We start from the raw sequence: 15,805 nt of genomic DNA, 5'->3' as shown, positions 1-15,805 counted from the left end.
TTTGCAGGTGGGGCGTCCAGCTTGCTTTCAGAGCAGCTTGATAAAGGTCAGAAAATAGTTCCTGAAGACACAGAGATGGCTGTTGAAGCTCTGGATGATACAGCACAAGATGCTCGAGAGGCCAAGGGCCAAAGCCAGGACAGTACCAAAGGTTAGTGTGGCTTCTACAGTTGTGTATGTGGTCTCATTTTCAAGCCCCCAAAATATGCAGCACTGGGTACATACTGTTTCTGGTTGAGTGACCTAAAGAAAGTTATTCTGTCTCTCAAAGCTATTAAAGGGACTGTTTGTTACTTCTTACACGTATAAATCATTGCGGGTCGGTGTCTCATGAGCGCTCGCGTGTGGCTACGCTGTTCAGACTCAGACTCCAACACAAACTACAGTGAAGCACCAAAACCTCTTGGTTGTATCTAGTGAAGCCCGTCTGTTAAACAGTGTTGGCCGCGGTCGGAGGACGCGGGGGAGACCGTAGCTTTGGTCTCCAGGACTGGAGTCTCTGCTGTACTCTGCTCCTCTGCCTGCTTGCCTTCACTCACACACCGCGCTCGTTCTCACTCTTTCGCTCCGCTCTCACGTACACTACACCCTGCAGAAGAGTTAGTTTAGCTCTGAGAATATCTAGTGAATGTTCAGTGGACGTTTTTGTAGAAATAACTGCTGCAGCTCCTCCAGACCAACAGAGGTTTCCCGTGTCTTGTGAAGTGACGGGGCTCCGCAGAGAGAAACGTTATCGTCTCTGACCGGGTGCCGGTGTCTCCCCTGTTCCCTCCGGCCGCGGTCGGGAGGCTGAGGCAGGAAAAGCCAACACTAGGATCAGCATTGATTCATGGAGAGACCTTCGTCTGGTCAGCTAACATTACTGCCAAGCAGCTGAAATATAGAGTGATATTGTGCTTTTAGCTGACGTGTGTCGCCTCACTGTTTTGAGCGATGCTCGTTCATGTCTATCTAGAGCGAGCAAGCGCGAGCCCGACGCTGACTTTCGTTGACTTAACGGCCACAGGTGTCGCTGTTAACAAGCATTTCTGATTCTTACAAACAGTCCCTTTAACAAAGGTACTGTGCTGCATACAGTATATGACAGTCTGACTGACTGTTATTAGTAGAAAACCTGATATTCCCGGAGGGAGAACGTTAAACTGGCAGAACAGGAACGCCCACGTAGATCATTAGTTTACGTAGAACAGGAACGCCCACGTAGATCATTAGTTTACGTAGAACAGGAACGCCCACGTAGATCATTAGTTTACTTTTTTTTGTCCAGTAACTTTATTTCCCCTTTCGTGACAGTCAAATCAGTGGCTTTGCATTCGGTTCTAAGCAGCCTCGGATTTAACTCATATTTTGTCATATTTTTAAATCATTTCACCATTATTTATGATTTTGATGAAACAAGTGGGACAAACTAAGCTAAATAATTGCTTATCCATCCATCCATCCATCCATCCATCCATCCATCCATTTTCTTCCTCTTATCCGGGGCCGGGTCTTGGGGGCAGCAGGCTAAGCAGGGAATTCCATACTGCCCTCTCACCAGCAATGTTTTCCAGCACTTCCTGGAGGACCCCTAGGCCAGACCAGATATATAATCTCTCCAGTGTGTTCTGGGTCTACCCCGGGGCCTCTTACCAGTTGGACGTGCCCGGAAAACCAGGGCAGGAGGATCTTGATCACCTCAACTGGCCCCTTTAGAGGTGAAGGAGCAGCATCTCTACTCCGAGCTCCCTTCCGGATGTCTGAGCTCCTCACCCTCTCTCTAAGGCTGAGTCCAGCCACCATCTCTCTAAAGCTGAGCTCCTCACCCTCTCTCTAAGACTGAGCTCCTCACCCTCTCTCTAAGGCTGAGTCCAGCCACCCTCTCTCTAAGACTGAGCTCCTCACCCTCTCTCTAAAGCTGAGCTCCTCACCCTCTCTCTAAGACTGAGCTCCTCACCCTCTCTCTAAGGCTGATGTTGAGTCTGGAAATCTCAAGCCTTGGGCTAAGAACGGCAGAGATCCCAGCTCAATGTTCTTCAGGTTCAATTTTAATGGTGTCAGAAAGTCAACACAAGTTACTCAAATGAATCACATAATGCTGTACAAGTATTTTGCAAAAAGCAGAGTTTTCATGGTGTTTAATATCAACAGACATAAACACAACCAAAACCCGAGCAGGTCCGGACACGTCTGTCCGGACGCAACTACCCGCGGTCTTTAGATCATAACCTTATATACTTGGGACAAAGAACTCACCCCTCTTTTCCTGTCATCATAAATCGTAGTATTCCTCAATTCTACTGGTCTCTGTCTTACTAATCAGCATATACCCTCTACCATACATATGATCTTGGTACCTCCTCTACCAGATTCCCTGTTTTGGGCCCCCTGCAGCTGCAAAGTTGCTTGGATCAGCATTACATCACTAGAGCTGTGAGTTACAGTGGCCAGTGTGAGTATTACAGCACTGGGATCAATACAGCAGCACTATGATTGTATGCTGTTTCAGTAGTAAAAACAGTGTTATAGGATTAATACTTTTATCATTGTTTATCACGTTTTTATATAGTTTAAAAGGGATTGCTTCCTCATTCCTCCCTTTGGGACTATAAGGTCCCACATAATAAAATACTACGTGTAAGTGTAAGCATGCGACATCATACATCAATTGGGTTAAAACACAACTGAGGATACTTAGCACCTTGCCAAGGTTTATGTAGTTACTCTAAGGAAAATATATAAGTCATACATTGAATATAAGAATATATCGTATAAGAATAAAATGTGAATAATTATCTAAGTTACTCAAAAAGTCCATTGCGAAAGGGATGTTGCTCGTGAAAAGCAAACATTGACACACACATGATGACAGTGTAGTTGGTAGAAAGTCTCTTGATCAGTGAGGAGGACATTTACGTTTATGTCTCCATCGCCTCCTCTTCTTTTTGGAGGGGTTACTTTAGTGTCCTGTACAGCTTGTGTCAACGACAAACTGCGGAATTTGGGGATCATCCAGAGATCTAGAGTCCATGATGGGCTGAATGAGTTCACGTGCCAGGGCTGTTCCCGACAAGTAGTGTCTGAGGGTGGGGGCCTCCGTAATGCCATTTTCATCTAATCAACCATGTATGGAGACAAAGGGAATGAGTTCATTTAGGTCTGGGGCATTATGTTCCAGGGGCAGGGCTGTCAACAGATGCAGTGCGGGTAACTGGCACTGGTGTAGACATGCTTTGGGACAGGAATATGACTGACGTATGGTAATTGTGTCATGATAAACTACTTCCTGAGTCATAAGGCCATGTATGGTGTTTACAGTAACTTATTTCTATCATAAGGAGTCCGGGGATCAAATGGAACAATTTTCTTTGGCTTAATATTTGGCCTGATGCAGGTACATTTACTTCTATTATCATATAAAAGGGGGTTCCAAATCAGTGGCGGGAAGTCTAAGAGTTCAGTCTGAACTGTCGACTACTTACAGTAACTCCCACTCATTTCCTATAACCTATGAGCATTAGCTCCTGACATGGTGTATCTCAGGCGTCGGTAATGCGCCAACACTGTCTCTGTTGACAGTACTTCTGCTGTTAACTGAGCTATCTCTTCTGTCGACTCAGCTATGGTAGTCTCCTGGGTCTGAATCTGTCTGCGGAGTACGCTGTTGGTAGTTTCCTGAAGCTTAACTGTATCTGTAAGGACTCTGTTGTCAGTCGTCAGTTTCATAACCTCAAGGGTCAAGTTAGTCATTCGTTGATATTTTCTTACGCTAGCGTATCTTCTCTTCTCGTACTTCATCTGTCTAGCGCGTAGGGTGTGCACTACACCTCGTAATGGGTATTTCAGCTGGTATTTCAGCCTTCTGTATTTGTTAGTAGGCAAGTTGCATAGGGCAATTTGGAGCGTTTTGCGGGTAATATTTTGGGGCCAGCCTTCATCAACGTCAAGAGCCTCAAGAAGCTTGATGATGTCCTCAGATGCAAAGGGTGATTCCTCTGGAGGCGGGGTCGGCACGTCCCTCTCTCGGTTGTCGGTTGGACGAGATGATGACACCGGCTGAGAAGTTGACGGCTGCGGTTCAGCTGGGCTGTAGTCCTCGTCCTCGTTGCCTTCAGATGAGAAGCCATGCACTGACACCGTGTCCAGCGGCCAGCACTCATAGCTTGAGTTGTCCGAGCTCCCCGACTGGACAGAATATGTGGGATTCTGACCAGGCGGTCTGTTTGGAGGAGTTGAGCATTCCTGGACCTCTAGGTACCGCCAGGATGGTTCTCCGTCAACTTTAACTGCTGTGGGTGACGTCATGAAGACCACTTTAACGTATACCGGATCTCTCTTTCCTTTTTCTTCTCCTTCTCCTTCTCATCCTCCTGTAATGATTCAACCTGAGCATAGATACTCCTTTGCACATTAGTCATTTGTTTCATGTAAAATTACATATTTATCATAAAAACATCCCATGAGGGGCCTTTGGCATGTATTTTATACAGGCGTAAGCATGGGTCGACCCGTAAGCAGTTTATGCAGCGTAAGCTTGAGGTCTTATGCGCAGATCCTCTGTTTGCCATTAGTGCAAGCGTTAGTGTAGCTTCCCAAGTTAACTCCGTGCACATGCATATTGTTAGTAGCTTGCTTTTCAGCACATCATTCGCTCTCTTCAACCATTCCATCAACCATTCCTTGAACATTGTTTTTTACTGTTCCCGTTGTCTGAGTTGATTTATACCAAATCTAGGAATGATCTCTGCACAAGAACTTTGTTACAGTGTTGGCATCTTTATCTGGCTGGTATTGCTTCTACCCATCTACTGAACCTGTCTTTCACCACTGACATGCATCTATTGCCTCCTACAGGTTTGAGTATATCTACAAAAATACTTTGTCAGGTGTTGGAATGATCCTTTAGGAGTGGGTATGTGTCCTGCTGGAGTGGTAATACCTCATCTCATGTTACTTTTTAAAGCATATTTTGCATCAGCTGATGGCTGCATCGACAATTTGGAGAAATTTAGAGCCCAGAAATTTTATTTAATTCTATTTCGATTTCTTCCTCATTACGATTTTCCTCATTACTTCCCCCCTTGTCACATGGGCAAACCCATGTGCATCCTGAATCATAAGGTGCAAGAGAATAAAGGGCTCTAATAGGAGGCCTTCATGATTTCTACACAGGTCTTTCACATTAGTTGACGCCCCCCTTGACACCCAAAGATCCCTTTCGGTTGGTGAGACAGTGTTTTGTAGGTCGCGTAGATCAGTTTCCGTGACCTTGTCTTCAAGGCAGCATTCAAACACGGGATACTCTTTCCTGGTGCCGATGTTATTTAGGATTAGAATAGATGTGGGGAAGGCCAAAGCCGCTACTTGGGCAGTTACATCGGTTTTGTTAATACATTTCGTAATAAATGATTAGTCTTTTCTGTGTTTTTTACGATTACAATTTGTTACGATTTCATCATGGCCAGTAAAAGGAACTGGATTTGTGTATGGTGTTGAATAGGCGAGCCATCTGTTTTAATGAACTCACAACTTTTCCCACACTGCTCTAAACAAATAGCATACTCCATGGGCGTATGCTGAATCAGTGTATATATCAACTTCTTTACCTGCCGCAAGGGTGTAGGCTTGAGTTAGAGCTTTTAGTTTTGCTAACTGAGCTAAGCATGGTCGATCACATGGGGCGCCTTCTAGCATATGGCAATTGTCTGACATCATTTGAACTATAGAGTAGTGTCCTGTCCATCTCTGTAACAGGATCCATCTACAAACAAAACCATATCAGGAGATTATAATGGGGTAGACTGTAGGTCCTGTCTTAGTTTGTGTCACCTCTGTGTATCCACAAACGTTTTTCAGCATCTGTTACCCTATCTTGAGCTAATATTAGGGAATTAAGATTGGTTCGGGGTGCACAGTCATCTGCTATGAGTATCGGGGCTATTATGCAGCCCAGTGCTGCCTGTTTAGCAGCTTCGTCTGCCAAATTATTTCCTTTAGCTATCAAAGAGTTGGTCTTTTGATGTGCGTGACATTTGATTATTGCTAGAAGATGGGAAATGGCTTCTCCATGCGTTAACGGAGTGCTGTCTGCTCTGAAGAATCCTCACTGTTTCCAAATGTTAGCATGAACATGACAAACTCCGTAAGCGTAGGCAGAGTCTGTATAAACTTTAAGACGTTTACCAGCGGTCAAGGTACAGGCGGCTGCAAGAGCTTTGATTTCAGCTAATTGAGCAGAGCAGGGCTGATCAACCTGGCGGGACTGCAATGTGGTAAAGGTACCATCTTGGTCATTCAATTACTCTACGCCGCACCCTGCGCGGGTTCCGGTCGCGTCACGAGAATATGAGCCATCTACAAACAATGTAAGATCGGCTGTGATCGGCTGATTGTGAAAGTCTTTTCGTGCTCGGATAAATTTCTCTGTTGTTTGTACACAATCGTGTGGTGTACCATCTACTGGCAAAACCATCTTTGTTGCGGGGTTTACTGTGTAACATCGTTGGATGATGAGCTCTGGGGCGGAGAGTATTATCTCATATCCGGTGCGTCTAGCTTGCGTCAAAACAAATCGAAGACTTGTGAGTAGTGCATGTAATTGATGTGACGTATACAGAACCACTGCGTGTCCCATAGTGAGTGATGAAGCTTTTTGGTACGCAAATACAGCTGCTGCCAGTCCCTGGTAGCAGGGTGGCAAACCAGTTTCAATGTTATCAAGTTTAGTGCTGTAGTAAGCTAATGGCTGTTGGTGTATTCTGCATTAGTACAGCGCATGCGTATCCAGCTCTCTCTGTTACGTAGAGGTGGAACGGCTTTGTGTAATCTGGGTTTTTGCAGTTTGCATGTCATTTTTCAACGCTTGAAAGGCACCCAGAGCCTCTTCCGTCCATGTGAGATGGGCAGAGTTATTTATTTGGCCAGCTGCTTTTATTAAAGCTCTTAAAGGTGTTGTTTTTATCGCATAGTCACATATCCAGGGCCTGCTAAACCCAGTCATTCCCAAAAAGGACAACATTTGTCCTACAGTGTTAGGTTGTGGAGCTTTTGTTATAGTTTCCACTTGTGATGGCGAAATGTGCCTTTTTTCCCCACTTAGTTGTCTGCCAAGATATTCTACCGTCTGCTGGCAGAACTGAAGTTTTATCCCTACTTACTTTATGTCCTCCTACTGCCAGTGTAGTTAGCACTGCGATGGAGTCAGTCTCACATTGAGCTTTTGAGGGGCTGCATATTAACAAATCATCAGCGTATTGTAAGATGGTACTTGGGACATCTAGATTTTGAAGGTCCTCCATCAACACGCAGTTGAACAATGTGGGGCTTTCACAGAAACCTTGTGGTAATCTTGTGTATGTGTATTGTTGTCCTTCGTACGTGAAGGCAAACAGGTGCCTTGAGTCTGGGTGTACTGGTACGCTGAAAAAAGCAGAGCAGAGGTCAATTACAGTATACCATCTTGCTTCAGGTGGGATGTTAGAGAGCAGAGTGTGTGGATCGGGAACAATAGGTACTTCAGCATTTATAATAGCATTAATTGCCCTTAGATCATGTACCAATCGGTAATCTTTGGAATGTGTTTTCTTTATAGGAAAAATTGGGGTATTACCCAGACTATTGGTTCTAACCAATACTCCTGCTTTTACCAACCCCTCAATGGTAGGTCGTATTCCTGCAATGGCATGTGGTAAAAGTGGATACTGCTTTTGGCAGGGCAACTTGGCCCCTGTTTTTATCTTAAATTTAGCTGGTGCTGCTGATTTTACAAAACCCACGTCAGTTTTGTGTTGTGACCATAGGTGCGCTGGATCTTGATCCAACAAATGTTCTTGTTCTGTTGTTACTGACATCTGTGTTTTAGGTCTGTTTTCCAACAGGACTTTCCTGTTTCTTCTTTCCATCTGCGCTGGAAAGCGTGTAGAAATTTGGTTGGACATTGTTCATCTCCCAGTGTTTCTCCTTCCAGTTTGGACATTTCCATTTTCTCAGCGTATTGGCTTCTTAGTTGCTCCCATAACTTTGTTCGGAATCCATCGAATCCCACTTTGTCCGCCGTATGTCCTGTCACAGCTCTAGTCAGTCCTGCACTGTTGAGTACTTCATCTGTGATGGTTCTTACAGACACATGCATCAGCAGAGCCTTGAGGTCTCCTAGGGCTAGTCGTATTCCAACCGTACTTTCTTCCACAGCTGTTATCCACTTGTTAGCTCCTCCAGTGAGATCTGGCAGTCTATTGGCCAAGCCAATCATGTCCATAAAAGACCAGAGCACGTACACTTCGCCACCTGTTTTGTCCAGTATTGGGCATATTCTCACCTGTGCCTGTTCCTCTTGTCCTTCTTGAAGCCAGCGTAGTGGAATCGATCTTGCGACTGTGTTAGTGGGTCGCGAGGATATGATTGGTTTCGGGTTCGTAGAGCGTGTTGTTCTTGGCGTTCTCTATCACGAGCCGCACGCTTTCCGTCCTCGTATGTTTTCATCATGTCATTGATCTCTGCTGTTGTGCGGTCCATCTGATTATTGATGTCCTCTATTCTGTTGCTTCTGTCTCTTCCCAATCTCTGATATCGTAGGCTGGCGGCCTCTGCCTCCTCCAGGTAGACATGGCCTGTAATAGCCCTGGGGAAGGGCTCAGTCCGCCCGTCTGGGGACCTGGGGGCGGGACATGAAGATTCTTTGGGTCGTGTGGCAGCTTCTTCGTCACGGAGGGAGCCTGCGTCGTGTTCACGTAGTGCCCTGGGCACATTGGGGGTGCTGTGTGATCGTCGCTCCTGTTTTTTAGTCTTTTCGTAGAGGGACTCGTCTTCATTATCTTCGTAGCTTTTTCCCATCACACGTCGGCGGGAAGTTTCCAGGTACTTTGCTTCTCGTCGTGACTGTTCAAGGAGTTGGCGGCGCTCTGCGCTTTTGTTGTCTCTTGATGATCTGCGGGATCTGGTTTTCTGCTGCCTAAGTGATTTATAGTGCTGTCTGTCACTTTTTTGGAACTGGTCCAAGCCTGATGTATCTTCATCAGTAGTGGGTTCTGATTCTGACTCCGTGGTATCTTCTCTAGTCGCCTCCCTTTCTATGCTTCTGCTGGTTCTAGGGGATGGTCTGCCATCGCTTCCATCGTTGTCATCATTCTTTCATAGTTTAAGTTTCATGGTGAATTTTCCGGACATGTTTCCTGCCATATTCATCTCCCCTACTGTGTCACTGTCTTCGCAATCTGGGTTCGGTGTCCTCACGGGGTACAGTCCTTTTACTTGACTTTTTTTTTCTTTTTTTTTTTGTAAGGAGGAGGATGCTCGGGCAAGGGCGGTGCTGTGGGGGTCACTTTTGTTCTTCCTCTTTTATTTTAGCGTCATTTATCTTTTGTAGCTTTCTTGTTTAAACCAGCTTAGCACCTGCCTCTCTTTCGTCCGTTAGTTCTTTTGTTTTTCTTTTTTCTTATTATCTTGGGTCTCTTTGTTTCTAATTTGTGTTTCCACCTCTTCACAACGTGCCATTTCGAAACTTCCTTCCTTAGGCCAGCGGGAGTTACCTGCTGTCCTCCTATACCACTTAGTCATGCACTGGTGAATACACCGTTTGTGACTCGGATGACGTGATATAATCGGTTCTACCGGATTTTTTCTGAGCTATATGGTTTTCCCTGCTCGGTCCCCATGAAGCCTTGTGTATCCTGTGATGCCAGGGCTTATGAAGGTATTTAAAAGGTTTTATTCAAAAGGGGGAAATGCCCAAAATAAATTCTTGCACTTCCCTTAATATATAGTTTATTAGTATCTGTTACTCTTTCTGGGAATGTGGGCTTTTATTAGCAGAGTTTAGTTAGATTTTATTTCAACTTTCTCTGAGAAAGGTCACCACGGTAACCGATCTTATTATTATATATGTATTTATCTTAGTATCTATTAGGGTTTTTTATTTATTATTATCATTATTATTATTATATATTTCTATTCTTTTCCGAGGGTCATACGGGTACTGCAGTTACACAACTCCACTTTATTTGTCCTGGTTTATAGTTATTTATCTTATGTGTATGCGTTTATCGTAACCAGGCTCATTTCAGTGGCTCATCGTTTCATTCTTTTTACTGTATCTCCCGGAAATCCCTCTTTTGCAGAGAAAACAAGCGTCCACTCCTACCGGCCGTGTCATCACGCCCAACGGCGTGAGTGACAACAGTGTTCCAGAGAGGGTGCGCTTCGATCTCTGATCCAGAGAAATTCCCACAATCAACAGCTTATGTTTCCCCCACAGAATATACTACGCCCGCCGTGTAATTAGTTTTCTATTTCTGCAGTCACCGGGTGGATCAGTCTGCTCAATTTTTATTTCTTTAAATACTTTTTATTTATTATATAGTCAGTTTTATAAACGGTACTCTTATTTTATTTCTTTAAATACTTGTTTTATTTATTATCTAGTCAGTTTTATAAACAGTACTTTTATTTTATAATGTTATCTTATATTACTTTACTATCTTCCAATTTATTATTCTCTTTTCCTTCTTTTAATGCTATTTTCTCAGTGTTTATTCTACTACACGAGTTATATTCCTCACACTCTATGTTTTACACAAGACAGAGAGGGTGAACAAATGGGAGAGGACATGAAGCAGGGAGTAGGATGAAAAAAAAGGTGGGGGCTTGTAAAGAGGCCCAAGGGGAGAGGAGGGTGCAGCAGGGAGGGCTGGAGTGAGAAAAAAAAAAGGGGGGGGCTATGAACAAAGGAAAGTTGATAGAAAGATGGTTTAAAGTATATTTGTACAGATTATTTACAGTGATCATGTTTTTTTTTTTTTCTCTAGTAGTTATCTACCCGTTCAGTCCGTTGCTTGATCTGACAAAATCCTAGAAATGGCCAGAACTTATGCAGAAAAAAGAACGCGGTATCCGCAGAAACTATCTACTCTTTAGCTCAAACAGGCTAATCAATAAAATCAAACTGTACTAGTTATCTACCCGTTCAGTCCGTTGCTTGATCTGACAGAATCCTGGAAATGGCCAGAACTCATGCAGAAAAAAGAACGCGGTATCCGCAGAAACTATCTACTCTTTAGCTCAAACAGGCTAATCAATAAAATCAAACTGTACTAGTTATCTACCCGTTCAGTCCGTTGCTTGATCTGACAGAATCCTGGAAATGGCCAGAACTCATGCAGAAAAAAGAACACGGTATCCGCAGAAACTATCTACTCTTTAGCTCAAACAGGCTAATCAATAAAATCAAACTGTACTAGTTATCTACCCGTTCAGTCCGTTGCTTGATCTGACAGAATCCTGGAAATGGCCAGAACTCATGCAGAAAAAAGAACGCGGTATCCGCAGAAACTATCTACTCTTTAGCTCAAACAGGCTAATCAATAAAATCAAACTGTACTAGTTATCTACCCGTTCAGTCCGTTGCTTGATCTGACAGAATCCTGGAAATGGCCAGAACTCATGCAGAAAAAAGAACGCGGTATCCGCAGAAACTATCTACTCTTTAGCTCAAACAGGCTAATCAATAAAATCAAACTGTACTAGTTATCTACCCGTTCAGTCCGTTGCTTGATCTGACAGAATCCTGGAAATGGCCAGAACTCATGCAGAAAAAAGAACGCGGTATCCGCAGAAACTATGTGGCTTATTCACTTACTTTCTATCTACTCTTAGCTCAAACAGGCTAATCAATAAAACCAAACTTTATTTAAATACCATAACTATATTATAACAACAATAACAACACAAATGCAATATACAAGCCCTTCTTACCTTTAAACAACCTGTCAATATCCCCAATCTATTTATCTTTACCCTCACTCAACCTATTCTCTAATAGGCTCAAATTATATTCCATTAATTATTTACTTTCAACATTCATTCCTCCATACTTTCCACACCATAGTAAATTATAAAACACAAAGCGCATGCATTTGCAATGGACTTGTTTTTAGCCAGTGAGATTAGTTTATACTTTAGACAATTTATGTGTGATTTGTTTATTTAAGTGTTATCAATTTTAACTTAAATAGGTTCTTTTGGTAGAATGCTGCAGAGGTACCTTTAAAAACCCGGGTGGATCATCGCTCACACCGAAACACACAGTCAAAGATATAAGAAAAAGCTCTTTTTACCTTTTTCGTGGCCACAAAACTGGTGTGTTTCGGTGCAGGCGTGGTTTCCAGGTCCTCAGGTCCCCGGCAGTTCCGACCCTCCTGGTTTCTAGCTCGCCAAATGTTGAGTCTGGAAATCTCAAGCCTTGGGCTAAGAACGGCAGAGATCCCAGCTCAATGTTCTTCAGGTTCAATTTTAATGGTGTCAGAAAGTCAACACAAGTTACTCAAATGAATCACATAATGCTGTACAAGTATTTTGCAAAAAGCAGAGTTTTCATGGTGTTTAATATCAACAGACATAAACACAACCAAAACCCGAGCAGGTCCGGACACATCTGTCCGGACGCAACTACCCGCGGTCTTTAGATCATAACCTTATATACTTGGGACAAAGAACTCACCCCTCTTTTCCTGTCATCATAAATCGTAGTATTCCTCAATTCTACTGGTCTCTGTCTTACTAATCAGCATATACCCTCTACCATACATATGATCTTGGTCCCTCCTCTACCATACATATGATCTTGGTACCTCCTCTACCAGATTCCCTGTTTTGGGCCCCCTGCAGCTGCAAAGTTGCTTGGATCAGCATTACATCACTAGAGCTGTGAGTTACAGTGGCCAGTGTGAGTATTACAGCACTGGGATCAATACAGCAGCACTATGATTGTATGCTGTTTCAGTAGTAAAAACAGTGTTATAGGATTAATACTTTTATCATTGTTTATCACGTTTTTATTAGTTTAAAAGGGATTGCTTCCTCACTGAGTCCAGCCACCCTCTCTCTAAGACTGAGCTCCTCACCCTCTCTCTAAGACTGAGCTCCTCAACCTCTCTCTAAGGCTGAGTCCAGCCACCCTCTCTCTAAGACTGAGCTCCTCACCCTCTCTCTGAAGCTGAGCTCCTCACCCTCTCTCTAAAGCTGAGCTCCTCACCCTCTCTCTAAGACTGAGCTCCTCACCCTCTCTCTAAGACTAAGCTCCTCACCCTCTCTCTAAGTCTGAGCTCCTCACCCTCTCTCTAAGGCTGAGTCCAGCCACCCTCTCTCTAAGGCTGAGCTCCTCACCCTCTCTCTAAGACTGTGCTCCTCACCCTCTCTCTAAGACTGAGCTCCTCACCCTCTCTCTAAGACTGAGTCCAGCCACCCTCTCTCTAAGTCTGAGCTCCTCACCCTCTCTCTAAGGCTGAGTCCAGCCACCCTCTCTCTAAGACTGAGCTCCTCACCCTCTCTCTAAGACTGTGCTCCTCACCCTCTCTCTAAGACTGAGCTCCTCACCCTCTCTCTAAGACTGAGCTCCTCACCCTCTCTCTAAGACTGAGTCCAGCCACCCTACGATCTGTGATCTCATTCTTTGGGTCACTACCCAAAACTCACGACCAGAGGTGAGGGTTGAAACGTAGATGGACTGGTACATCAAGAGCTTTGCCTTCCAGCTCAGCTCAGCTTCACCACAACAGTCCGGTGCGGCACCCATATAACTGCAGATGCTGCATCCAACCGCCTGTTCACCTCCTGCTCCATTTTTTTCCTCACTGGTGAACAAGACCCCGAGAACTCCCTCGCTTGGGGCAAAGACTCACTCCCAACCCGGAGGGTGCAGTCCACCAGTTTCCGGCAGAGCACCATGGCCTCAGACTCGGAGGTACTGACTCTCATCCTGCCCGCTTCACACTCAGCTACAAACTGCCCCATTGCTGCTGAAGGTCACGGTCTGATGAACAGAACCACATCATCTGCAAAGAGCAGAGATGCATTCTGAGGTCCCAGAACCGGACATTCTCCTCCCCCCGGCTGCGCCTTGAGATCCTGTCCATGAAAATGACAAACAGGGTGAGTGACAAGGGACAACCCTGGCGGAGGCCAACAACCACCGGAAACCTGTTTGACTTGCCGAGTATACGGACGCAGCTCTCACTTTGGTTGTACAAGGACCAGATGGCTCGTAACAACGACCCCGGTACCCCATATTCTCGTAGTACCCCCCACAGGACTCCCTAGGGGACACGGTCATAAGCCTTCTCCAAGTCCACAAAACACATGTAGACTGGATGGGCAAACTCCCATGACCCCTCCAACAGCCCCGCGAGGGTAAAGAGCTGGTCCACTGTTCCATGGCCAGGACAGAAACCACATTGCTCCTTCTGAATCCGAGGTTCGACGATCGGAGTCGTAGCCTCCTTTCATCACCCTAGAATAAACTTTCCCGTGTAGGCTGAGCAGTGTGATACCCCAATAGTTGGAGTGCAATGCTTAGTGTTACATTAATATAGGTAATTTGTACTTATTCAAACTTAACAAAGCTAGCTAGCTTGCTAGCTTCTAGCAAGCAATTCAACATCCAGTGATGCCAACAATAATGTAATGAGGCTGGTAGTGAAATGTTCATTTTTTATTTTTTTTAGCTAGGCTACATAGCATTTTAATAGGAAGGAGCTGCCTCGCATAATAGAGACAAATCTCATTTATGGCTGCACTCTTTGCCAAAGCGAGGCGGCTATATAGAAATTCACAATATCCAAATATGTGCACAAACCATTCAAAGTAGGGGGCGTTCCTGTCATGCTCTACAGCATTTCATGTTATGTATGTTTCCCTGGGTCAGTTATGTAGAAAGCACCCACCTACAGCTTATAGCCGACGGACGTTTCAAATAGAGTTGAATGGTTGAAATCCATTCAGCCACTCTGTGGTTTAAAGAGTATAACATCAATCTCCCTTCATTGTATTGCCTTACCAGTCTCTTAAAACAAGGACTCTGGGAACATAAGGTTGACCCCGGCTTTGGATTTTGTGCTGTTATCATGTAACAGGTTGCTTATTTTTTGGTCTGATTTTGTTTTCTCCGTCTCTGTAGATCACAGCAACAGCAAACAGAATAATCGATGGAAACGGAAGATCAGAGGGAGTGAGTACCTCAAATTGTCTATGCATTGCTTCTCCCATCTTCAATTAAATTTTCGATTTGATTGAGACCTGTGTGCCTGGTCAGTTGGGCTGTTTGTAATTTGGTGTTTTGTGAAGTATAATCCTTGGGATTTCTTGTCATGTTTGATCAAATAATATTGGTATTTATAACACGGCATTGTTGAATACTCGATTCTGATTGGTCAAACACGTCGTTCTGCGGTTTTCTATTTCTGTATAACAGACCGTTGCTATGTACAGCAGACCGTTGCTATGTATAGCAGACCGTTGCTGTGTGTATCCCTTACTTATTTATTAGTCTTCTAGCCTCAATTACTATGGGGGACGAAACCTGCCAAAATGAAAAATAAATTAATCAATGACTCGATAAATAGATATGTCATTACATGTAGCAAAAATAATATCAAAAATAAATGTAGCCATTAATTAATTGATAAAATGTGACATAAATTGACACTTTTATTTATTTATATAATGTATATTTTTTAAATTTAAATTATTTACTATTTTTGCATTTATTTTTAGTTTATTAATTTATTTTGTATTAATTTATTTATTTTTGCACTTACATGTTTAATTATTTTATATTTATTTTGAATGTATTTATTTATTCATATATTTATTTATTTTTGCATGATTTCCCCTTTGCATTTCATCCCCACATGTTGAATGGCAGCCCACTCATTTGCATAATCAGGCAGAAATACATGAAGAAATGTGTAAATATAAAGAAAATAATACAGAAATAAATAAGTTTGGGGAAATACAAAAGGGATGAAATGCAAAGTTGAAATCGTGCATAAATAAA

At 43.7% G+C, this 15,805-nt stretch overlaps 1 protein-coding gene across 6 annotated transcripts in view; it reads left to right on the top strand.

The window, feature by feature from the left end:
- The window catches only part of mical2b (microtubule associated monooxygenase, calponin and LIM domain containing 2b), a 141,612-nt gene that overhangs the window by 104,951 nt on the left and 20,856 nt on the right, over nt 1-15,805 (top strand). For all 6 annotated transcript variants that reach the window (XM_074634094.1, XM_074634092.1, XM_074634096.1 and 3 more), the window contains 2 exons: nt 8-151; nt 14,927-14,977. In XM_074634094.1, coding sequence (XP_074490195.1) covers nt 8-151; nt 14,927-14,977 — 195 coding nt within the window. The remainder of the gene's footprint in view (nt 1-7; nt 152-14,926; nt 14,978-15,805) is intronic.

This window comes from Sebastes fasciatus, chromosome 4 (assembly GCF_043250625.1).
Source record: "Sebastes fasciatus isolate fSebFas1 chromosome 4, fSebFas1.pri, whole genome shotgun sequence".
NCBI classification, from domain to species: Eukaryota; Metazoa; Chordata; class Actinopteri; order Perciformes; family Sebastidae; genus Sebastes; species Sebastes fasciatus.
The sequence above is the reverse complement of the archived record's forward strand: the minus strand, read 5'-3'. Positions and strand labels throughout refer to the sequence as shown.